This window comes from Protopterus annectens, chromosome 6.part0, assembly GCF_019279795.1.
Source record: "Protopterus annectens isolate FY-2018-M chromosome 6.part0, PAN1.0, whole genome shotgun sequence".
Lineage (NCBI taxonomy): Eukaryota > Metazoa > Chordata > Ceratodontiformes > Protopteridae > Protopterus > Protopterus annectens.
In genome coordinates, this window is record NC_056737.1 from 518861548 (window position 1) to 518888637 (window position 27090).

Here is a 27090-nt window from a genome sequence, read left to right on the forward strand (position 1 = left end):
TTCTAAGACTGTTGTTACGCTTGGGGCTATTCACTTGTGAGGTATGTACATCGAATGTCACCTTTATGCCCTATGCCTAGAGCAGGAAGCATACGTGTGACATACGATGTCTATAAAAACCTCAGGCTTTGATATATTGGCTGGTGTTTGGCCAACCCTTGGCAGGAAGTCCATTTAGTAAAGAATACTGCAACAGTGAAGAGAAGGAGATCTACTGTTATGGTAAAATGTTACGCAACTGCACTTTTTTTATATGTGTATGTAATTTGGATTGCTTTCATTTTGTCATTTCACTTAGGTGACTTCAGTTTGATCACATAATCACATAATTCAGTTTTGGTACTAAATCCACGGTATTATCCAGTGTAAATGTACGCTTTATCTGCAGAAAGAGTAATTATCTAGTAATCTAGGTAGTTTAGATTTCTTTTTCTGTGTATCATGACAGGATGTATGACACTTACCTTGACATGTGAATAATCAGTACATTTGCACTAGATCCTATAACAATTAATGTCTGATCAGTAATAGACCAAGCTTGCTTTACTTAAATGCATGTAGTCATAGCACATAGTACTGGATTACAGAAATGCATGCTGGTTTTAACTCTTGCACCCCTATGCAATGTAATTTCAGGAACAATAAGCAGAGTTCAAGCCAAAAGAGACTTCAAAGGTCCTGACTGCAGGTATCTGACCTTCAAAGCTGGAGCTGTAATCTTTGTGTACTACAAACTTTCAGGAAAAAGGGACGACTTATGGGCTGGAAGTGTAAGTACTGACATTTTGTTGGTCTGAAGTAAAGAATTAGATTAGAAACTGTTCTAATTAATATCTAGAGATGTGTATGATTACAGATTCATTGTATGCAGGAGAATATAAATCTAAGAGTTTCACAGCTGATGCTGGCATTTCTGTGTCAACATTTTATCACAATGCTCAGTCTAACCTCAGTGGTACAAGGCAAGGTTATCTGTGACATTTGGTTATTCAAATGTGATTTGTTGATTAAGTACAGAATCTGTGCTTGTCATGTGATCAGTGATGAGATAACAGTAATGCTCAAAATAAGAGTGACATTTTTACTGTACAGAAACCTCACAACCTCCCAGGTAAAGATTTCTTAGAACTCTGTACTTAACCAGTGCCATCCAAAGCCAGTGAAACTTCTAGAGTGTGTGGGTATGTGTGTGTGTGTGTGTGTGTGTGTGTGTGTGTGTGTGTGTGTGTGTGTGTGTATATATATATATATATATATATATATATATATATATACATATATATATATATATATATATATATCAGTAATGACAACTACTCATATATTCTGTCAACATTTATTCAGCTGATGAAATGTGTGCATGCTGTTATTCATTTGTTCATTGTGAGTCTTAGTTTTATCTATTTTGAGGCTTGCTTTGTCCCTTTTTGAATCCCAACCACCCCATGACACACGATTGTGAAGCTAGTACAGAAAAATCCAGATTATATGTCCAGTATACTGCTGAAATGAATAATTAAAAAAAGGACTGGCATGTTACAGCTCCCTTTTCTCAGAAAGAATACATTACTTTGTGAAGTATATTTTGCTGTTTCATTCATTAAAGTCTGTAGATTTTACAGTGTGTCTTTGACAATGTGCCTATATTTTTGTATAATTTCTCTCTCTCTCTCTCTCATTTTTTCAAATTTGTGTTTCTAAGTAGTATCCCACAATTCAGCTGGAAGAGGGGAGTTATGTGCTATTTGGCATTCAAATTTTATGTTAATGAGATATCCACATTTTTGGCTGGATGTACCTATTTTTCAAGACCCTTGTACCTATTTTCAATGAGTGCAGGTTGAGAGGACTCACTGCAAAAATTTACTAGATGTAGCTTGAACATTGTATTACAAACTAATATAAGGACACCTATAGTGCTAAAGTTTCATTGGTTGCCAGCAGTCTGAAAACTTTGTATTAAATTCCTAATCATTTAATTACTGGAATTTTTAAACTGGAGAAATGAATATCCATTGCAAATGTGGCTACTGTCTTTATATAGTAAACAGATCTTTTTCCTGGGCCTAAAAATTAAACCACCTTGAATAAAAACAGAAGATGTGAATTACACAATTGCTGAGATTTAGCTGCACTCTAAACAAATCAGAAATATTTAGTATTTTTTGCAAATTACTGTTCAAAGACTCATTCAAAATTGCAACATGTCACATTCCCCTTTATTGTTTAACGTTCTTTTGCATAACCAGATTGCTAAGATAATAAAGTACTAGGACAGAAATTGAGATTTTGCTTTCAGTATGTCATTAGGAATACATACAGACAGTTGGAACTGAACATGACTTTCAGTATATGCGTTTTTTAAGCAAAAAAAAAAAAACATCTTTATTGAATTATCACTTATGACATAGGCATTCATACATTTATACAAGTGAAAACAAAGTATAGTGACATATTTTCATTTGGGAACACTATATATCACAATATCACATATAATCTTCTATACAGTCTTTGTCAATCAAACATCACATTCATTTCCTGCCTTCTCTTAAACCTCCTCCTCCAAACATTATTCTGGATGTATTGTTCCCACAATTCACATTTTTTTCCTATGTAATTTGCTCCTAACCTTTTTGAAAGAATCACTTCCAGTTCTTTTATCTCTGTTATTATATTCACTACTTCTAATACGGTTTATTTTAACTTTGATTTCCATTTTCTATCAATTGCTTTTTTGGCAGCCACCAGAATTATATTCAGCAAGCATACATCTCAACCTGGAATCATCAAAAATCTGGACAAAGGCCCATGAAATATAGGTACAACTGGGCAAAAATCTGTAGTCTGATTAACATAACATTTACATACATAATTATGCAACCCCACCCATTCCAATGGAATTGTGGGATACCAACATTCAAATGCAAATTGAAGAACAGACAAAATATTAAACACAAAATATAACCAGAACAATAGTGTTTTATTTATATTAACATTTGAAATTGTATTAAACTTTGAACTTGTGTAAAAAAAACTACAATACAATTTTCTTTTATAAAAATAAATTAATTGCTACTGGTTTACTGACCCTTCTCATTCATGACCCAGGCTCAGAAAGCAGAAAAAAAGACTTCAAATTGCAAGGTACAGTTTTAGCGGACAAGGTTAATAATAGATAGTATGAAATTCAGAATGCAATTACAGTATATCAACATGCTTTCTAAAACACAAGACTTCTGTTTTTGTCCTTTGGTTTATATATATATATATATATATATATATATATATATATATATATATACACACACATATATATATATATATATATATATATATATACATATATATATATACCTTGGCTCAAGATAATTGTCACTGTTGAAGTGACACCCTGACCCCATGTGAAAAAATGGGAAAAGGAGTTGTGGATGGATATATATATATATATATATATATATATATATATATATATATATATAAAAATGGGAAAAGGAGTTGTGGATGGATATATATATATATATATATATATATATATATATATATATATGAAATATATGTATACAGGTGGCTACTTTCTCATCACATTTACCCTATGTGCAGATTACTACAGTTCGCAGCTGCTCTTTCCCCATCGCTCACCTATCTACCTCTTTGCTCATGCATGTTGCATTTCTTTTGACTAATCTGCTCCATCTGATAATCCTCACTGTGAAATAGGCCAGTAGTATATGTTTTCTCTCCTTTTACTTAAACAGTTATTTCTTTTGGTCCCTAATACATTCTCCTCCCCATTTTCTCCCCATGCCTCCATCTCCCGCATCCTTTGAGTCAGAACTCTTCCTATATCACCATCTCATTTAATATTATGAATGGGTCAGTGTGATATCACTGTCTTGCTTCTCAAAAATCCGGAATGTATCCTGGGCTTCAAGTCTGTCCCAGACAATTCACTCATCTATTCATTATTTATAGCCCTCTGAAATGCAGCTGCCGTTCTGGATATAATGCTTCTGCTAAGGCATTGTCAGGGTTTTGTAAAAAAAAAAAAAAACCTTCATTTCCTTGTCAGGGCTTTGTTAAAAAAAAATAAAAAATAAATCTTCATTTCCTTATCTGGTTTATGTCACTTCTCCCTTGCAGTGAGATTTTGCCATTGCATACTCATTAAAATAGATTGCTTGTTTTAATTCATTTTGTTTGCCTACATTTGGTAACTATTTTATTTAGCATCACCACATTTTATGTTTTGCTTATTATAGTTGTAGTGGTACTGTGAACTCTCTCGCATCACCAGGGCTCAATACTTTGTTTTAGTCACTGTGTGAAGTATGCATAATCTCCCCGTGTTTTAATGGACTTTCTCCAGGTTGAATTGTTTTCCCCTGAAAAACAAGCTGTTTAGCTGTCTGCTCTAAAATATATACACTGCACTCTGAAGAATGCAGGTTCACAGTTTCCCATCAAGTAGTGTCTGTCTTCTTCTCTATTTTGTCCCCTAAAACCACATTTTAACAAAGACAGAGAAAATATGTTAGAAAATTGAGAACGAACGTCCATAAAATCTTGTTCATGCACAGCTGATAAGTAAAATTACATAACTCACCCTGTGGGATGCAAACTTCACTTTTTCATGAGAGTGATGTTGAGAGACTGTCTGTCTAACATCAACCATGCAAGGGGATGGAAGACATGCAGTTCTACCAGGCTTTATAGTTGTGACAAAAGGTAAGATATTAATGGGTCTTTGCAGGAGGTGAAAGCCTGTTCACACAAAATCCATATCCATTTAAAATCTCTTTGTGCACAGCCAGATTCATCTTAGCAATTAATAAGTGCCACTGCCATCACCTGCAAAAGTGCACCTGTCTGAAGCATTTCGCTTTACTTACACAAGACGTATGATTATCAATACAAGAGTTCACTGTTTAGATAAGCATTTATGCATACTTTGGGTACAGCTGAAACATAAACTGTATTTACAAACCGACAGTACAGGAATTAATAGCACTGAGATAATTTCCTAAATTTATACCTGCAATTGCAAAGAAGACTGTGTTACAGAAATGATTATCTGTTTTTCAGGAAACATTCTTACTGGTTTTGTCTGCATGCATAATAAAAAGTCAGCCCAACAGATATTACACAGCTAATATTAATCACACCCAGCAGGCAGTAGTGATATCAACTGTACTGTCATCTGTCCAGCATATAGTTTTCTTTGCAGATAGTGCATACACAGTGTGCACCTGCAGCAAAGTACGAACTGATGGCTAAAATGTGTTACTTTAGTTTGCATTGCTAGTAAATAATATCGTCAGACAGAGTTTCTGTTAGGCAATAAGGCACTTTTTTTAAATTCTTTTTTACTTACCTGGAGCCATAGGTGGTTGTCGAGCCACAGGAGAAAGTAGATTTTCTCATCCTGGCTGGGAGTGTGTGCAGAACATGGTTGGGCACTGGGTGGACTGGACAGACTCTGCACTGCAGAAGTACTTGCTGGAACTTACGTAAAGTTAAATTGTAAACAGCTCTGCAGCTCTGATTGCTGCTGTGCTGCTGCTACTATCCAGTCCAGATTTCCAGACAGGCATGGTAAACATAGTCCGAGTCTCTGACAGGCTTGCAATATGAATCACGAAGCTGATGTCATCAAGCACACTTCTGCATATTGATGACATTGTGGGATACACTGGCGATGCATGATGATCTCAGCCACACCTTCAACTTGTAAATAAAAAAAATCGGGAATTGAATGGACCACTTGGGAATTCGTGTCACCCCATTATTTTGCCCTCAAAACTGCTAAATACCAAGAAATTCGGTACAGTTGAGAGGTATGTCAGCAAGGCCTTGCTATGTCTAGGCAATTTAGATTCTGTATCACAACTCAAAAAAAAAATGATTTCCTTAGTTAACACCAATTTGTTCACCCAGTATTTCTGACAAGAGTAGTCTGTGGGGAATTTTTTATGTCTGCCAACTCATTGCACTCCCAAAAATATGTTCCCAGTTGCATCTTTTTTTTCATTGTCAAACCTCCAACATCTTTAATCTACCTGAGGAAAAAAAATTTTTGGAGTTTGCTTAGGTTATAAAATTACCTATGCAAACACTTTCAAGCAAAATTTCTAAACCTTCTAGACTTTGTTGCATATTTTGGAGCCATTGATATATCCTCCCATTGTTTATTTTTGAATTGTTTAGCCACTCTCTCTTTTTAATCCATTTTTACCTCCTCTGATTGATTATTTTGGTTATCATGCAATATTTTATATGTATTACTAATTATTCCTTTTTAAATAGCAGCTTCTGTTTTTGATTCTACTAAAATCCCTACCAGTGCTGGTCGTTCACTTAGGACCCCCAATTCCTTTCTCGTTGCCTTTATTGTGATATCAATCATTGGTAGGGAACTTAGAGAAGAGATTCTCCTTGAAGGCTTTGGCCGAGACGTCAGAGAGAGTTTTTTCAGTGTGCATTAAATCCTTTTGGTGGAGTTTGTGTTCGTTGTTTTTTTCCTGCTTGGTTCCTGTTGTTCCAACTTAGAGAAGGCAGTCTCTAACCTTCAGTCCAAATGTATTCTTGGCATCTTCCCTTTCTATTACCTTTACCTCTATAGTTATTGGCTCCCAATACCTTGGTTCCTTTGCCAGTTTTCTCCAGTAAATGCCAGCCCCCTCTTGTCTATTGTTTGTGCCCCTAATTGCAGTCATCCCTATCAGGAGAATCTTCTCCATTCCCATGTAGGCTTAGCTCTTAGGATACTTTCTGCCACTTTATGAATATAATATTGTTATTCTCCTCAAGATTCTGCATTCAAAATCCCACTCTCCTTATTTCTTGAGCTTCCCCTTTTCATCATCATCATCATCACTTTCTACTTTGAATTATAGCTTTTTGCTTGTGCAGGAGCCTTAACTGTATCTCTAAAATATCCCTTCAAATCAGTTAATCCCAACCCCCTTGTTCTATTGGAAGGATCAGCTTATCCCACTTGCCACATGCCATCTTCCCTTCCCAGATAAAATCCTTCAACTCTTTATTAATTACTACCCACAAATTCTCCTCTGGTTGATAAAAATATGCCTGACCTGTGTATAAAACTGAAGGGACTAAAAACATTTTCACTGCTTGTGTCTTGCTATCCATATCCATAAAAGAAAGTTTCCACTCTCTCAGTTTTTTTATTATCTTTTGCTTAGTCTCTTCCCACATATCCTTAGATGCCATGACAGAATCCTTTTTAACCCATACTCCTGTGTACTTCATTTTATCATGCCCCCATAACTGTGAGTATTGCTGAACCAATTTGTGTGTGAGTACATAGTTTACAGCTGTTGTCTTTGTTTTGTCTTCATTAATTTTGTATCCTGAAAAGACTTGAAACTGTCTCAGAATGTTCCACAATACTGAAATGTCTTTTTCTGTTTTTTATCAGATACCAAATAATATCTTCTGCATACAAAGCCAACTTTTCTTGACTACCATGCCAATTATTTTCTTGAATTTATAAGTTCCTTATTTTCTTTTCCAGTGGTTCTAAATATAATGCAGATAACAAAGGTGAAAGTGGACACCCCTGCCTGGTTCCTTTGTTCAAACAGAACTTATCAGAGAGGACCCACACATACACATTAATTTTCACCTCTGATCCCCATATATCCTCCTAATTAACCTTATTATTGTGTCAGGAGAATGCAAATGCTCCCTTAGCCCTACTCGTAAAATCGTAGCTTACTCTGTCAAATGTTTTCGCTGCATCAAATTCCATCAACAGTGGTATTTTTTTACATTCTGCTTCCCTCTGGATCATTATTCTATTACTGTTGTCAAATGTTTGCCTCCCCTCCACAAAACCACACTGATCCATAGCTATCAAATTTGGCAGCACCTTTGCCATTCTTTTTGCCATTACATTATAGATGTAAACAGTTTACAATCATGGTTTAGAATCAAAATAAGCCTACATGAAGCTGGATTTGATGGGTCTTTACTATCATTGGTATTAAAGTCACCACTATTTTCTTCCAGGATGTTGGTGCTTCTTCTCTTTTTAAATACTGTTAAAACCTTCAATATCTCTATCAACTTCTTCCCTTCTAGCTTCCAAACTTTCACAGGAATACCATCTATTTGTGGAGACTTTCCTGTAAATTGGTTATAAGTAATTAAGTTGGATGCCCTTGAGTTGAAATTGACTCATGGTGACTCTGTAGGTAGGCCCCATAGGGTTCTCCTGGCATATTATGGAAGCAGATTGCCTGGCCTTTCTTCCATGCAGATATTGCTGCTGCCAGGTTTCAAACCCAGTCTATCAATTGGTAATCCTGCGCCTTAACCTGTATGCTATCAGTTTGGGCAGACTGGATATACATTTTTATCTCATTTCCTCCTACTCTAACTGTTAATAATTGAGTCCTGTCTAAATCTAACCTTGGCATATTTAATTTTTCCATAAATATTTCCATTTGTACTTTTCCTTGATTTCCACATTTCTCTACTTTATACATATTTTCATAAAATTTCTAAAATACTTGTAATACTTCTACACAATGTCTGATTATTTTCCAGGTTATAGGCTCACTAAGCTTGGCAACAACCCTTTCTACTTTCTGTTGCCTGAGCCAGTGTGATACTTGCTTTTTGCTCTGGAGTTATTATCAAAAAACAGTTGCTTAACAGCAATCTTTCTAAACTCATGCATATTATCCAGATACTCCCTTGTTTTCTCTAGCACTATGCAGTAGTGCCTCATCTTGTTTTGTGTGATTCCTCCTATTCTGCAATGTTTTAACCTTTGTCAGTCCCTCTAAGAAATTCTTGTTACTTCTTAATCATATCTCTTTTTCTTTTATTTATATGTTATTTTTAAATTACACTTTCATTTTTATCCCACTCCCTAGCTATATTTTCTAAAGTAATTTCTATCTTTCCTAATAAGTCTTGAATAATTTCTACTACACATTCCTTAAATTCCTCTTTGTTTAACAAATAGGTGAGGAAGCACCAATGCCTCATTTTTATTTCATTACCCTGAATTTTTATTTTAGTTATTTTTGGAGTATGATCTGAAATAGTTATTGGATGCGTATTAGAACTTTTAATTAAATTCACATGTTGCTGTGAAATGTAGTTTCTGTCTAACCCAACCCAGTTTTTGTACCTTGAGGAATAATATGTAAATTCTGTCTGAGCTCCTTCTACTGAATTCACATATTCCATACCAAATATTTTCATTTTTTTTTTCAAAAATCTATCCTGTTTTGTTACATTTTCCCTTCTATGCCCCCCAGATACATCATCACTGCTTCAAATCAAATTCCAATCTCTACCTATAAGTAATATTCCCCTCTGAAAGCTGATTATTTTTCCCAGAATTTTCTTAAGCTCCATAGCAGCAGTTTTATAAATCCATGTCAATGTAATCCTCTTCCCTTGCCAGCACACCTCTCAACTGTCCAGATTTTTGCAGAATATCTAGATTTTTGCCTCATATTTTTAGTGTGTTTTTCATAAAATTCATGGTTTTCTAGCAAATCAGTGAGGATTGAAGTTTCTAAATAATGACATACATTTGAGTTTCAGACTTCCTATCTGTCTGTCCCGATTTTCTTTTTTCTCCTTCTTATATCGCTATTGGAGCTGCTCTAGCAATTAATGTAAGTACTCCTCTGTCTTTGTCCCAGATATTCAGCCGAATAACCATCCTGAAATCTTTTCTTTATCAAATTCATATGCTCATTTCTTCCCAAATGTGTCTCCAATAGCATAGCTATTTGCACCCTGCATTTCATAATATAGTTGACTACTCTTTCCTTTTTGAATATACCCATGAGACCATTCATGATCAAAGATAATATGGAAAGTGCTGCCATTGTGATAAAAAACTTATTATTTTCACCTGTTATGTACAGCAGCTATTTTAAATGTCTAGTTTTAGATTTTGTGTTCTTAATCCAGTCAGACCCTATGCAAAAGAAAGAAAAATCATATCAGTTTTAATTATATCATATCATGATCTTTAAACTTTTACAACCCATCCCTCACCTCACTAATCCAAGTTTATGGTCTATTACCTTAAACGTGCTTTTGTCTGGGCTTGCATCTCTTTTTACATTGCAGTGCCTACATTTCTTACAACTGAGAAAGAAAGAAGGGGAAAAAGCGCACCTGCTTACTTTAGTATATAACACACACAAATAACTGAAAATCCTTCACTGTATAACATGCAGTATATGTCATGTTTTATAAAAGTACTATTAAAGACAAAAAATGTTTTACTTATAATTACTTATTTCCTTCCTCTTTTCCTCTCCTTAATGTTCTTCCTAACATTAATGACATGAGGTAGGGCATATACATTTGAGTCCTCTACAAGTCTGACAAAGTCAAAACAGTTCAACATTTCCAGGTTTCTTGTTCAGCCATATTTCACAAATGTGATTGATATGTTGTAATGCCACATTTATTCATTAATTTCCCAGTTGCTGGTTTTCTTCCTGTTGATGACCGTCTTCCAACTCCAGTTTCTGGTTCATTTCCAACATACTCCTGATTCATCTAGTCAACTCCTTTGCGTTTCTCTCTCTCTCTCAAGCATTTGCCTTTGGAATATTGGACAAGGTTTCACTGGCACAGTGTTTCTGTGAGCTTTATTATCAGAAGAATAAGAAGCAGAGCCCCCTTCTGTTTGATAGTTTTTTGTTTGACATAGTTTGAAATTACTCCTTAGTTTGTTCTGCATCAAAAAATTACTTTGATCCTCCAAGAAAAATATTCTGAATATAGCTGGATACGGCAGCTCAAATCTCACACCTGCCTTGTGACATTCTCAGATTGCGAGAATAAATTTACTTCTCCTCTTCCTGGTGTACAGTGACTACAGACACTCTACTGTCTCCAACTTTTAGTACTATGTCCTTCTGACAAAACTTGTCAAAATGGGCTCATTCTACTTTTAAGTTTACCTCTTCAGTCTTAGAGGTCTTAGCTGCTTTCCCATGGCCAGGTTTGGAGCATACACATGATGTGTTCTTTCAGTTAACATCTGCTGCTGTGGAATACCAGTCCAATTGCTTATTTGTGCTTTTATAAAACTAATAGTCTATTCCTTCCAGTTTCCGTGGTAAGGCAGAAACTATCAGGTTCTCCTGCATGTTCTGTCCTCTAATTCTACCATTTTTTGAAACATCTCTTCTTGAATAATGTCATACTTGGCCAGCCTTTTCACCATTTCAAACTCTAATTTTTGCAGTTTTTATCACCTCATTTGAATATTTGTTTAAAGTTTCTTCATTTTTTTCCAGCCTCTTGTGATTTGAGTTGATATCACTCCTTCAGTGTTTCATTTACTTTAATCAGTTATGAGTAAATTTGATTTATTTTTCCTTTAGTTTACTGAAAGTCATGTCTTGCACCAAAGCTGGAGCTTGAACTGCTTTTCTTTTGAAGAACAGCTGCAGGATTCTTTACAGCCAGTGTTTTCTCCTTGATTTTGTGGTTGATATTCTTTTAGGTACTCTAAATTTCTTCTTTGCTGGATCCAGGCAGTTCATCTAATAGCCATTAATTGAAATGTACCCAAAAAGACAAATTCACTGGCTCACTTTCTGGAGTTTCTGTTTTCACACTGGGAGAGCTGAAGTTAAGCTGTTACTCAGTATGCAGCCATCTTGGACGTCCTTTAATATATGCAATTGTGAGTGCATCTGTATTATAAAAGAGGAAACCAGCTGAGCCAAGTTTATACCATAGGCATCATGGCAGCAGTACACAAAATCTGAAATCAGATGGATTTACAGAAGTCTTTAATGAAGTAACTTCTTACTTTAAGATACTTTAAGACCAAAGCAGATATTGAAGATACCATAGGTGATTTATTTCTGCATCTCCCCAAAGGCCTTTGATGATATGATTTACAAAATTCTTCTTGGTCATCTTTTCAAATTTTACCACAACCTCTGTTATGATTCTCAATCTATGCACAGGATAAAACCTGAGTTGTAGGCTGAGCTGAGGCAGTGTCACTTCAGTGTAGCATTTTTCATATTGTCCCATGAGGATCTGTAGTATGCCGCCTACTCATAACTGTCTCACAGCACAGTGATGAAGCCCTTCTTATTCAACATGCAGATGAAGCAACCTGTCTCCTATGTATCTCTGCACAGCCACTACTAAGGCCCAGGATGACTTTACTAATATGCAACAGAGGAATCATAATTCTGTGTTTCATCTGAACCCAAACTAAACTGATGATGCTTAAAAAGTACATTGATCACTGAAATATGGTGGCTGAGATTATAATTAGCATTTTAACAGTAACCCATAGAGACTTTATACTCGGCTAAACTACTAGGCAAACGTATTGATTGAGAACTAAAATATAACATTTGCATCAATTATTTAATGTCTATCCCAATGGAAAAGTTTATTTTTATTATTCCTTCATTGATGTTTGGTGCTAGTTTAGTAAAACCAACTAATTTATTTTTCCTCAAACTCAATCAGACTTACAATAAAATTATCAGGTTTTTACCACAGGGACCCGCCATTTCTCTGCCCCTGCAGCACTCAGATGGCCAAATCTCAATATCATGTGCCTGACATTCTCTTATCTGTATTGTTCAAGTTTTCTGTAACCCAATAAAATGTCCTACCCTCAGTTCTCTTCTGAACTAGTATATTCCATCAAGCATCCTCCAGTACTCATAACAACATATTTGCTGTCCCTTGCTCATGTTAGAGTCAGAGAAATAACCTTCTCATGTGAAGTTTTCTAGTTATGGTATGCCTGCCTGCCCTTCTGCATTAAAATGACTAAAGCATCTTCACTGTTTCCATCAGACGTAATCCTTCATTTGCCTGCCTTCAGGCAGTGCTGTGTATTTCATCCTTGCACTCTTACTTGTCTTGTAAAACTAATCTAACATATTTTGCTAAACTAGCCTAAACTATCTGCAGTGTTACTTGGCATATTTTCATGGGCTGTCGTAGTCTTTTAACACTGTCACTCAATGCCCTCTTCTTCCTTCCTTCCTTCCTTCTGTCCTCCTTAACTAGTACTAGCTTTCACTGGCATTTCTCCTGTCCAGTCTCTCACCACCTATTTAGCTTGCTTTTGATTTGTTTCATGAAATCTAATGGATTTAATAATGCATCCATTAAGAAAGTATTGAAATGTCTCATTTTCCAAAGTAGGATAAAACCCTGACTACACTCCAGCAGACCCATGTTCAACTTGCATCTCAGACACTGAGGAACTGATCAGGAAGGAGAGGATTCATGAGGCAGGGCCTACTCATCTCTATCTGTGGGGAGACTCAGATCACTGGATGGACTTTGCCTTCAAGGGGTGGAGCTATAGAAGGGATATCTCTCACAGAAGCAGAAAACATGCCTCTCACATACACCCACTACATGCCACCCTTGGGTAGGTGCATCATGTTTAAGAAGAGTCTCATGACTCAGTCAGGGGCTGTGTATGTAGGTGCAGGTTAGCTGAAGCAAACGCATTTAACAACATATTTCAGATAACCATCCAGCGTCATTTGGGAGGAAGTAAGAATACAGGAACCTATGAAACTATAACAGAGAAGGTCTCCTAGGCAACAAGGTCTAGGCCAGATAAGACCCTGTTCCCTCATTTTAAACTGGTCTGGGGAAGGTAGTGCCAGACCTGAGGTTGCAGTATTTCCCCAGTATGTAGATAGATGTGGGTTGCTGCTGTTAGGAGTGATATGTACTGACATTAAAAAATATACAACAAAACCTTTGGTATGCTACTATACTGCATAATATAATTGTACTAGAATACTGACAACCAATGAGATTACATGAGTTTTCAACCCTTGTAGCAACTAAAACATTGAAAATAAAGAATCAAATGTTGCAGTCAATCTATTATAAAACTAAAATAAAAACATGAAATCCAGATAATAGTTTCATTCAAGGGCAAATGCATCCTGAACATAGCATTTTCTCATCCCAGATTATAGTTTCCCGTGTACAGTAAATAAAAGAAGACTTATCTGTATATCTTATTGTAAAGCATTTCTGGATTGTACAATTTCCTTAGTGAGTACTGTGTCAGTTTTCCATTAAATCTGATATTACTTTGCATTAGAAAATCGTCTTCCTGCTTATGCATGATAATGGTTATAAGATTTTAAGATTTTTATTAAGGAAAAGCCTAAATAAAAAAAGGATTTTGAAGCTCTTCTTTCTTTCCCAACAACTAAGGCACAAAAAATTGAGTCTTTGGGAATTCATAGCTCTTCTACTTCTTCTTCTTTTTCTTTCAGCTGTTCCCGTTAGGGGTCTCCACAGCGGATCATCTGTTTCCATTTCTTCCTGTCCTCTGGATCTTGCTCTGTCACACCAACCACCTGCATGTCCTCTCTCACCATATCCTGCTCTTTTACTGTATAGTGCCATTCACATATGCCTTCCTTCCTTCCTTCCCCCAGTGTTGTAAACCTACTGAGTCTTTCAAGATTTACAGTGGTGTTACTGTGTAGTACCAGTCACAATTGTGGCTGAAATATCAACGGACTTGATTCAAGCTACTAGCTCACAGAATGAGTTAGTGAGGAGTCCCCACAGCTGCTTCCTAGCTTGCCTAAAAATAATTTAATTTTAGTAGTGTTGTACGTGATGGGGAAAGACTTTACTGTATTATTTTTAAAACGATTGCAAAGACAAAAATCAAAGTTCTATTGGAAAAAAGTTATTGCCAGTATGTCCAGAGATTCTGAAAGTATTCAGTACTTTTGTGTAGTCTTCAAGCTAAGTGATTGAGACGAATAAAGTAATGGGATAGAGATGGCCACAAAGTCATCTGTTGTCAAAGAATGTTATGTGGAAAGGAAAAAACTTAGCTCCCCTACACACTTTACTAATACATGCTAACCCTAATCCTAACTCTGCTCATGCCCTAATCCTAACTATACATCTGACCTTAGAAACCCCCTTCCTGTCACACTACCACTATTCAAATATTCAAATGATATAAGGCCAGAGTTAGTGGTAGGGTTAACAGATTGTTAGAGGAAATCGTGTTCCTGTTTTATTTGTATTTTGGTGTTTTAAATGTTAGATGTACTCGGGTCAATCTTTTGTAGTTTGAGGTTTCAGTACCTCGACCATTTAAAGGTGAAGTATATGTACCTGAATATTTATACACACACACACAGTGAATACTGTAGGTGATGGAAGGTATGATGATATTTCTCCATTACTGATTCAAGCAGGATTCTCACATCACTTGAAGCTTTGTAATAAGAAGTTGAAGCTGGAAACCTGAGTAAGAACTGAAACAAAAAGAAAGAGCAGTAAAAACATAAGTAAAAAAACCCCCCAAAAAACAGAAAGATAAGTGAAATACTCTGTAAAAAGAGACATGAAATAAAGGAGCTGTGTTAGCCATAAAATGTTGTGTGGCCAGGAGGCATTACAGTCTTTTCTTTGCACTGATACCCATGTTTTAAATATTAGCATGCAAAGATCAGTTAAAAATTCTTGCAATTAAACTACATTCCACAACTTCACTTCCACCTTAAGCAATACAGTTGATTTTGCTTCAGAGATTGCTGCTTGCTTTACACATTAACAAAAAATCTTCAACTGAATTCTGAAACTACCGTAACTAAACCGGAATAAGTGAATTAAATGTTGACCCAGTTATTAATGCTTATTATTTGCATACATTCTTAACATTACATACTGCTCACAATTTCTATTTAGAAGAAGTGAAACATTGTAGCTTTTTAATTTCTGCTCATTAGCAAAATTTCTTCTGTATAAAAATTTAACATTAGGATTCAAAGTAAATGCCAGTCAGTGGCTGTATGAAAACTGCACCAAGATGGTTCTCAACCAATGGAGGAATGAATAGAAAAGTTATAACAATCATCTAGATGATTGATGGCTCCAAAGTTATACTTCCTGGCTATAATATCATCTGTAATGACCATATAAAGAGGTAAGGTGGTGGAATTGCTTCAATTTGATTAACAGCATGACATTGCCTGCTTACGTTTCCTGAATGGTGTTTGAGGGACTTGTTTTAGGGTACCTTTCCCATTAATACATCTGTTTACAATGAAGAAAGGACTGCTTGGGGGGAGGCTGTGTTACTTGCATAAGTGAGTGACATCCCCATTCTTTGCCCACTGCATGCCAACCCTCCTCCCAAGGATTGCTGTGGCATGCAAGAATGGTAGTGTATACAGCAAAGCCCTCCTTCATGACTGGTTGATTGAAAACTGCACCAAGATTAGTTCTCAACTTATTGAGGAATGAATGGGAAAGTTATGATAATCTTCTAGATGACTGACAACATTGGAGGACAGAATAATGAAAAAAATATTGTTTGTGTAATAATGACTTGTATGTAATGCAGATGCATGTCTGAACATGAGTGTATCATGTTTGAGTGGATGCGTATATGATGTTATCGCAAGGGATTACTTAGTACCAAGGTTTGCTGATGCAGTGCAAGAGTTCAGGTATGTATGAATTACATGGAACATTGTACCAGTCTTGGAACATATGTCTGTATGATGTATGCATTGCCAATGTACAGTTTTTGCACTTAAATTTATATGTACTGCATGCCAAAATGTAATACAGAGAAATATTTATACATCTGTTTATCTGTTTATACTGGCTGAAGCAGGTAGGTGCAGGTGTCAGGTGGGCCATATAGTCTGCTGCCAGTGCCTCCTCCTCATCCTTACTCTCTTGTCCTTCATACTCAGGGTGATCTTGCAGCTCCGAGACATTATCCTTTACACTAGTATCATGTCCCCTACATATATATATATATATATATATATATATATATATATATCAAAACAGAAAACAGAGGTAATCCAGAGATCTCGAGTGAAGGCTGGTATTCCACCTGTGACCCAGAGGGTGACAGGACTAACAAGAAACAGACTACAAAGAATTAGTCCAGATAAAATCACTTTAGCTAGCAGACCTAGGAGAATCTCTCTCTCTCTATCTCTCTCTAATACGTTCACTGTGGGAAGAATTAAGACACCTTGTTGTAGTTTCCAGTAGTGTATTCAATTAAGTAGGTAATTGACGTTTCCACTTCCACATCCTGGACAAGCTCACTATGGGTTCACTCATGGGAAACAAAAATGCCATGCCATCCTTAAAAAAATGGAGTTAAGCTGTCAGATCAGGCTGGACGACCACCATCACCCTGATATAAACTCCAGCATTTCCATTAAAAGTATGCTTGCATATAGGAAACTAAACCATACATCATACAGCTAAAACACTCATACTGTCCAACCCAGGATTTGGATATAAACTGTTAATTAACCCTAATTGCTGCTGTTAATATGAAAAAAGCCAGTCAAGTAATTAGATTTGTAAATCAATGCATCTACCTTGATGTGGTTTATCTGGTGAACTAGTGACATGGGAAACAAGGCACTCTGTTTATTTGTTTTGTGATCTCTAGATGAGTCCATCCATCCATCTGCAACCCCTTTTCCCTTTTTGCACATGGCGTCAGGGTGTCACTTCAGCAGTGACAATCATCTCGAGCCAAGGTTTTACAGCACCGGGTGGCTAGCCCTGCCACTGTAGTTCATTAGTACCACTCACTCACACACACACACTCTCACCTGCGGCCAGTTTAGAGTGTCTAATCCACCTACTGCATGTCTTTAGAATGTGGAAGGAAACACATGTGACCACAGGGAGTACATGCAGACTCCACACAAAAGGCACCCCGAGCCAAGAATCGAACCACAGAACCTGTTGCTGTGAGGTGACAATGCTAACTGCTGCACCACTGTGGCTACCTCTAGATGAGTGCAAATCTAAAAAAGTAACTGTCATGAGTTTGAAAATGCTTTTTTTTTTTTTTTCAAATAACTTTTTATTTATTTCACATGAATGAATAGGTGAACATTGGATGAAAGCACGAATATGCAGGCAAACATACTACAACCTAAACCTATAAACACACTAAATTATGTACAATATTTACAAACTAAGGTGCTACCATATAGAGGAATGCGTTAGAAGAAGAAAGTCGGAGTTATAAGGGATATCAGTGGCTCTCCGAGTTAAACTTAAAGTGGGATCTATACCATATTCCGAGACAGAAGCTGTGAGCTAGATTAATCACATAGAATTAGGTCGAATAAAAATTTCCAAACATTTTCAAAGTAGGCTTTTTTCCTAGGTCCTTTTCTGATAAGCTTTTGCGCCAAGATATATTTAAAAGCCATCTCCTTAAAGTTATTCCAGCAAAGTTTGGTGCAGTCCATCCAATTTTTAGTGATATATAATTTAATAAGAGAGCAAAGAATGATTAGTACATGAAGTTTGAACTTAGAAAGCTTTATGTTGGGGATGTGAAGGATCGCTGTTTCCCAGGAAAGGGTAGATTTGTGGTAACCCATTTTCTCGAGACGTACTTTTAAGGAAGACCAAAGTTTGTGGGTATAATTGCAGAACCAGACTATGTGTAGAAGGTCTGCTTTTGGGAAGGAACAACACGTACAGGAGGGGGTAGTCTTGGGGTTATTATTGATCATTAACTGTGTGTAATGAAAATGCTTTTTTACCACATGATGTGCACAAACGTAAACAGCAACTTTCAGTTATTTTTTTCTACTACTCAGTTGGGACTTGGGCTTTCCTTTTTTGTGTTAGGAGTGAGAAAAGTGGGCCAAGCACTTGCCCCATGGCACCACCCCTTCTCTCAGGAGATTGGTTAACTGCCCTTCTACCTGATCCCTCCCAGTTTCCAATCCTTTTATCTAGCTAGGCACAGAGGTATCTAGCCCTCTTTTCCACTAATTCATACCTCTCAACTGTACAGATTTTCGCAGACTGTAAAGATTTTTGCTTCATATTTTTGGTCCGTTTTTCATAAAATTTTGTTTTTTTTGGCAAAGTGTTGGCAAGTCATTAAAGATTAAAGTCAGAAAATGATAGACATTTGAGTTTCAGACTTCATACTCTTCAGAAAATTCATGCTGATGCAAACATTGCTATTGTATCAACTTTCTAAGTTTTTTAGAGCAATATTTAAAAATTGTCCTTAGTTTTGGGCATTTGTCCCCCCCATAATTTATGGCTTTCTCCAGATTTCTTGCTCTAAGAGGTTGACAGGCATGCACTAACTTCACCAAGTGGAACCTGAAGAGAGAAAGAATCTGAATAGAAGAGCCTCAGTAATGCCTAGACTCAGAAAGAAGCTTGAAAGTAAAAATCCCGGACTGGACTACCATAAAACCATGCTCTGAGACCAGGAGCATTCTACCTATCACTGCAGCTACCCCACAGCAACCAGGCATAGATACTCTATCCACTGGGTCTGCATTTAACAAAATTTCTAGACTCTACAGTACAACCACTCCACACTGCTATATTCTTTACACCATGTGCAAAATGTGCATATGCTCAAAGAAGATCTGAGTTTCTTGTGTTTATTAAAGGTTTTGTGCATTCTGCATTTCACAGCCTAAATATACCAAAGGTTCTGAGGTCTCAACCTTTACCTATGTTTTTCCTTCTACTTGTACACATCCATGGGCTCCACAAAAAATGAGTACTGTGACTTGTTTTCCACTTTAAGCTATTTCTCTGGATGCATGCATTGTTCAAAAATGGGAATCACCTAGTGTAGCTTTAAGTAACTACCTCCCCTGCATATAAAAAGGTCTGTCTACATCAGGAAGAAAGAGAATGGGGAGTGGTCACATTAATCATATATATATATATATATATATATATATATGTATATATATATATATATATATATATATAATGTGTGTGTGTATACATATACGTATACACACACATATACATACATACATATATATATATATATCTTATAAGCAGGAAATGTAAACATTTTTGCTATACAACAGAAGATTAGCCTTTCATATTGTATTTGAGATATGAGCCCTGTAAAAGTGGGCACAGCCTCTCATATTACATGTGATACACTGGAGAAAGATCTGTAATAAAGCTTTCATGATTGGCTCCAAGAAATATGGGCCCCACAGATGCAGACACAGCCTCTCATTTTACATGTTTTACAAAACAGACTAATAAAGTCTGGTGATAGTCTTGTAAAAGCAGGCTTTATCAATGATCAAAGAGTATATCAGATGGACCTGATGAAGCTTAGGTAAAAGTGTTTTCTTAAGCATAGTTCTATAGTGGTAGCTCATGGTGTCTGTTGTCATGTTTTGTTTATTAAAAGTTAAAAATAAAAATATAACTTTTTAACCAAGAATGAGGTTCCACAGGCTGCTGAGCTGGTAAACCCTCACGAGTCTTTCAGGAATTTCCAAATAAGGGACTAACCTTTAAGCTTTGGGATTGGCTCCTTGTTTTTCCATCTCCCAGATTTTCCTCTAATCAGCTCTTCTGGACCCTCCCACCATTGTCTGTAACTGCCTCTAAATAACCAATGTGTTGAATGTAATGTGTTAGAACAAGAACAATCATCCGTCTATGTAACTTAACTGAATAAACTACTGGAAACTTCAACAGGGTGTCATTATTCCTCCCACAGGGGGAGTATCAGAGAGAGATCCCCCTATATCTGCTAGCTGAAGTGATTTTATCTGGACTAATCCTTTGTACTCTGTTTATATACATATATATTCTTGTCACCAGTAGGAATTTCAGCTTCTCTACAGTCTCTGGTCACATTCTTTTCCCTCGCTCTAACACACCCTTCTGGTAACTTATTTCAAAGTTCCATCAATCAGCATGCTGTCTCTCTACCTCTCTATCTTCCTCTTTCTTTATCACTGTATGGCCTCCAGTATTGCACATACTACTCACGGTGTGGCATGAACAGAACTTGACAGAATGGAAACATACCTCTCAACCTCTTAGCACAAGAAATCTGAACAAAGCCTGACATAATGGGGGTACAAAGGCTCAAAAATAGGGACACATTTTAAATATTGCTGTTATAAACACAAAAAGTTGCTAGAATAACAGGATTTGTGTTAGCATGCAATTTTTTTGAAGAATATGAAGTCTGAAACTCAAACATGTCATTATTTAGTGACTTTAATCCTTATATCATCCCAGTGTTTTGTAAAAAAAAAACAATTTTTATGAGGAATAGACCAAGAATATGAGGCAAAAATATGGGCATTCAGTGAAAACCTGTACAGTTGAGAGGTATGAAAACATTACTTGTTGCTGAAAAGTATCCTCCAAGTCTACTAACTAAACCTAGCAGACTCCTAGTTGTCATTGCAAGCATGGCAACTTCAGAAAGTTGGCTTTTGTATAGTACTGTGTTTGTTGCTTTCCCTAAGGTAGACTGACCTTTCAGCTAGTTTATATAAAAGGATGGGGTTTGCTGGGCAGCTTTCCCCTGCTAAAAAAAAAAAGAGTTCAAAATATCTCACCTTTGCAGTTTTTGGCTGTCACAAAAAATACTGTAATTTCTGTACCAAGCTACCCTAGCATTCTGTTTAATACTGTGCTGTTACATCAACCCTGTCTCTCTGGTCCTAATGGTCCATATATCTGAAATTAAACCCTGAATAGTATTAGATCCAGGACCAGTGCAGGTTGGACTTTAGTAATTATTTCACTTATTCCAGCCATACAGCAGTTCAGTTATTCAGTCTCAGTCATATTCACACTCCACCGTTCCCAACAACTGCCTTTGTGAAACTGACTCAAAGCCTTTGCTCATGTCCAAGAAGTACACCTGTTAAGGTACCTCCTCTGTCATATTCTCCTATAAACTCAGTCAAAAAACTGGATCAGTTTTAAGTGAATGTCCCTTCTGGTCATGAACTGTTGGCTGTAGTTCTGCAGAATTAGGGATTCACACTTGCAGGACTCATGAGGACCTGGGAGGCAGTCAGTCTTATTCCTGTATATTATCCCCCCCTTAGGGAAATCATTTCCCCTCTCTACCACCTCTTCCTCTATTCTCCTACCATCCCTCTCATTCCCTATTTTGCTCTATCTCCCTCCCAACGTAACATCATCCTTTTATGAAGACCAAGGTGAAGCATTCATTCATTATGCCTACTGTTTCCTTCTTCAGACTCCACTCTCTTTAATCAGTCTGCCCAGGTCTGTTCCTACTTCCTGCTGTGTATATAAAATGCCTTTGTTCCCCTTCTTGACCCCTTCTACTAACTGTTTTTTTGCACCTTCGCTGCCCTTACCAACTTTGTTACATGTGTTTACTCCCTTGTGCTGCTCCTCGTTCACCTCCCTACGTCTCCCTTCCACTTGTATATCGTTTCTTATGTCTCATTTTCTAGCATTACTTTTCTGCTTGACTTCAGTGGTCTCTTTTTCTTTTCTCATTTGCTTTTTCCTCAGACTCTTATCAGTAACTCTGAGAACCCCATTCATGACTAATTCCCATAGCTTTTGCCCACCCCCAGTCTGCCCCTAGTCATCTGTTTTCTGATCTTCTTCCAGAGGTCATCATAAGCCAACCCTTGAAATCTCATACTATCAGTTTTGTCTCATGTTTCTTGCTCCACTCCCCCACTTTATACCTCATAGTGACATACTCACTGTTGGCTTTTAGAAACTTTACCTCGCCTGCTCTATATTGGTTAAGAACATTTTTAATTTTATTTTTCTTTACTGTACAGTCTCATACTAGTTGGCTAAACCCCTTATGGTCCAAAAATATCTCACTCCCTTTCTGCTGTGGAACCTGTGATCTCCCAGTATGGTTCTGAGAGATTTATATCTCTCAGTATTATAACTATCTTTCTCCTTCTGCAGTCCTTTATCCTGCCACCCAATCTCATGTCATCCTCCCTTGATGTGTCTGGGGACCAATATAGTATATCATTCCAGTTGGGGTCCTACTTTTCCTTCCTCTCTGTCTTAACCGGTATGGCTCTTGACCTAGTTTCTGACCCTTCCTGATGTTTTGCTATCTTCATAGACTAAGATAATCAAATACAAGGTCAAAGAGGAATACTACTCATATAGATTCCATTCCTCCACCAGGCATTCCCTTTCTGTTGATTATAAACATTCTGTACCCTGGTACCATCTTGTGTTACTCAGTCTTGTCACTGGCACATATTTTTGAGTTGTCACTTCTTCCATTTCCTACAATATAATTGCTTGCAGATCCCTCATATTCCTACTCAGTCTTCTTACACTACATTCAGTTGCTACTCAACCATGCTAGGTCATTTACCTCCTCTGCTATATTCTTTATCCATTTTCTCTGTCTGACTGTCTAGTGCCTGAATATTTTCTGTTTCTATGGCACGTCTTCCTCCTCCAACTTAGTTTAAAGGTATATACACAGAGGTGTATCTTTCCAACCCTGTTTTAAGACCATACATTCTGGCCTAAGAGAGAGCTTGTTCCAGACACAGACCTAATTTCTATGCCACCACCCCAATCGTTCTACCAGTGTCATGCTTTGCTTCCTTATAGCTCCTTTATCTCCTACCAATGCAAGCAATTTTGTTACCTAATCTTCTTCTCCCTCACAATTTGTCTGGTGACACTGTTGGAAATTCTACTTTCCAACACCCATCATTGCATTTTTCTGCCCTCCCCCTACCCACGTCTGCTACCACCTAAGCTGTCTCCTGTGCTTTATCATGAACACCTACACACTCCACAGAATGCATCCACCCATCACTCTTGCTGATCATCTCTTCACATGTTTTACCAGGTCTAAGTCAGTGAATGGTTTCACTGCACCCACATTTCTCCTGTCTCTCTTGACAATACTCTTAATACCTTTGGTGACTTATTCTCCAGTCATCAAGTACCTCTCCTCTTTGTCCACATTGGCCATCCTTTTATGCTTCACTTCCCACATTATATCACTATTTTTCCTACCTGGAACTTTTCTCACTTCATTTTAAACATCCGTCACTCTCCACAGTTTTCCTTTTAATTGACTCTTCTTTTTCAACGCTCTGCTATTTTCTTCCTTCCTTGCAGTCATGCTGTCTGTTTTTCCATCCTTCTTCCGTTATAAAAGAGAGGTGCTCCCTGCCTGCTTCCTTTTTGTTCTCTCTGTGTCTGCCTCTTATTCAGGTATGAATTATTTGTTGAAAAATGTGCAATATTGTCAATATGTTTCTGTGTTATTGCCTAAATCCAACAAATTACCATAGGCAGATTGGCAGAAATGATAAACATATGAAACAGAACATGCATTAAGGCATGTACATTACACACACACACACACACACACACACACACACACACACACACACACACACACACACACACACACACACACACACACACACACACGCGCGCGCGCGCGAGTTGTACAATATTTGACATGCAGAAACAGTACCCACAATCACTTATGGTACACTTGTCAGGAACACACAAAAACACTCTTTACTTACAAGAAAACAATAGAAACTTAATGCAACACATGACAGTCTACAGAGTCAAGGAACTAGATTATCTGTCATGCACAGTGAGACACATTTCCACTGCAATCTCTGGATTATGGATATCTTGTTATATGTACTCCTGTGTTTAGTGAAGGAAATGCACACTCATTAACCTCATCCACCATGCACTGTTACCTATGCAGAAGATCCACCAGCTAAGCAACTGTCAGTTATTTTTTGGCAGCCGTAAGTATAACCATCTATGCCAGCACTCTGCAGTATTCTGGGTGGTAGCCAGGGAGGTTATAAGTAGGTCATGCACATCCCAGAAATTGCAGTCCAAGCAGGATGAGAGGAAATATTTATGGGTCACCTTGCCTATAAAGTACCATGCCTACCCCTTGTTACAGTTCTTCTCAAAAAATCGAAATACAGATATCAGATTTCTTGGCAGGTCCTTCCATAGGATATTTATCATTGCTGGGATGTCACTGGATGAGATGTAGGAGACAGCCACCAATTCAAAAGTCTTCCAGTAAACCATTATAGCCACATTATACAGGGTAGATAGATGTCATTCTTACAATTGAAGCCACAATATCTGTGCAAGGTGAACATTGCACCCCTTTATGGTTGACCCTTGGAAATGGCTTTGGACTGACTTCAGGCTCAGCCTGTTTTGAATGTTTCTTTTTGTTTGCTGTATGTAGCAACCCTACTGTATGGCTTCCTCTTGCTGAACTAGTGGGTCATGGCTCTGACCTCCCAGTTTAGTTGGTTGTTTTTGTTTTGAACCATCGCATATTTATGCCCAGTAGGTTTTTCACATTTTACATTGAGTGTGCTTGTGCTTAGTTTTTGATGAGGCTGCAGCTACTTTCCATGCGTCTTGCATCCCAAGGAAGCCATTGTGCTGCTGCAATTCCTCATGGCACCTTCACCACATTGGCATTTTGCTGTTTCTGAGGACTGTAGCGTCACAAATCTGTGAACATACACTGGCATCTGCAGCCATCCTTGCTTACAGAACCATCTACTGACAGGGTGTGCATTTGCCATTCTGTAATTAGCAGTGAGATGTTCTCTCATCCCTGAAGGACACACACACGGGTATGTATTTATTTTATTTTATTTTTTTGCCAGGCCATGTTGCACCTGATCATAGTAATGTAATAGTTCATAGGTTCATAGGTGTTTACTAGGCTAACTGTCACAAGGGCCTTTTTAAGCTTAGCCATTTATCCCAAATCTCTGACAAGTTCTGATACCCTTGAGAAGTGTAAACATGGGCCTGGGAGATGAACCATTTACAGGTTACCTATGTCCATTAGAGACATAGGTACCAAACCAGGGATGAATTTCCAGTCTCCCATCCAATTTTCCAAGTTGAGCTTGAATTGGATTAGGGAGGAACTCTGCTTCACATGGATGGGGAGCCTGTTCCATAGATAGGGTAGTCTCGGGGATGCATACCTATCTCTCCTGCAGGTCCTATTTATATTACAAGCAAGGTTTAAGTCTTTAGAATGGGTAACTCTGGTGCTGTTTGTTTTGTGGATATGCATGCGGTCCATCAGAGTGGGGTCTGCCAATGCCCTGTATGCCAGGCATAGATCTCCCCTCAAACCCTGTAGGAGACCAGATACAGGAATAGGACCTTGAGGCGGTCTGCATAGGATATATTACTTTCGCCCTGTATTCTTTTAGTGAGGAACCTCTGTGGACGTTCCACTTGTTGGATATGCCTGGTTAGGTACATACCAAAGGGGGCATTGTACTCAATGATAGGTCTGATGAATACCGAATACCCTCTCTTTGTTTAAATAATCCTACCTTTTCTGTAAATAAAGGGTGCTGTTAAAAAGAGGCTTTACCAGCATGCATATGCAATAAGGAAAGGGGATAATAAAACAACCTTAATTAAGTAAACATGCTGGAGAATGTGGTAATGTTAAGAAATTCTTTTTTTTGAGAGGGTGCCTTATTATGAACTGGGATGCAATTGGAAGGCACATTAAGAAGAAAAGAAACTGCTCTGGCAAATATTACTGAATGCGAGTAGAGGAAAGTTAGAAGTGTTGGTTAATATGAACAGTTTACATAAATCGGTAAAATGCCATTTTAGAATATTTAAAAAACACAAAATATAAACATATGTACATTAAAAATATAACCTTTTTATATTTTTTTTTTGTTGTTTGTGTGTTTTTTAATGCCTGGTATATTTTGTTAAAATACAAAGGGTGATATTTTATTCTGAAGAAGTTCCTAATCATACAGGAGTAAAAGTGCTACAGTATAAGTAAATAAAAACTGCGGACTTTTACCTGTGGCAACTTTTTTTTTTTTTTTTTTTTTTTTTTTTTTTTTTGTGGTGGCATTTTTCATTGCTTTTAGAATATTATTTTGGGTTATTAACATACGAGTTGGGGGGGATGTGAAAGTCAAAGCCTCCTCACATCAGGGATGTAGGGACTTGCCCCTGCGCTGTAAAATCATAACCCTGGAAGCTGCTGTCATGACTTATCATTCAAAGTTAGTCAGAGCGGGACCCCTACATTTGGACTTGCACTGTAAATTCCTAAATCACCAATGTATACAATAACTAATTATGCCTTTAACTCTGTCAGGTCTTACTTAAAGCAGATCAGAAATACGCCACAATGGTGACTGTGATTTAACAGCAGCAGCATTGCATAGGGTCATGTACTCACATTGA

The 27090-nt window shown here is 37.2% G+C and overlaps 1 protein-coding gene across 1 annotated transcript in view; it reads left to right on the forward strand.

Moving 5' to 3' along the window:
- Positions 1–27090, forward strand: part of LOC122803867 (melanoma inhibitory activity protein 2-like) — a 477884-nt gene that overhangs the window by 164692 nt on the left and 286102 nt on the right. Inside the window, exon 2 of the mRNA XM_044073547.1 lies at positions 637–770. Coding sequence (XP_043929482.1) covers positions 637–770 — 134 coding nt within the window. The remainder of the gene's footprint in view (positions 1–636; positions 771–27090) is intronic.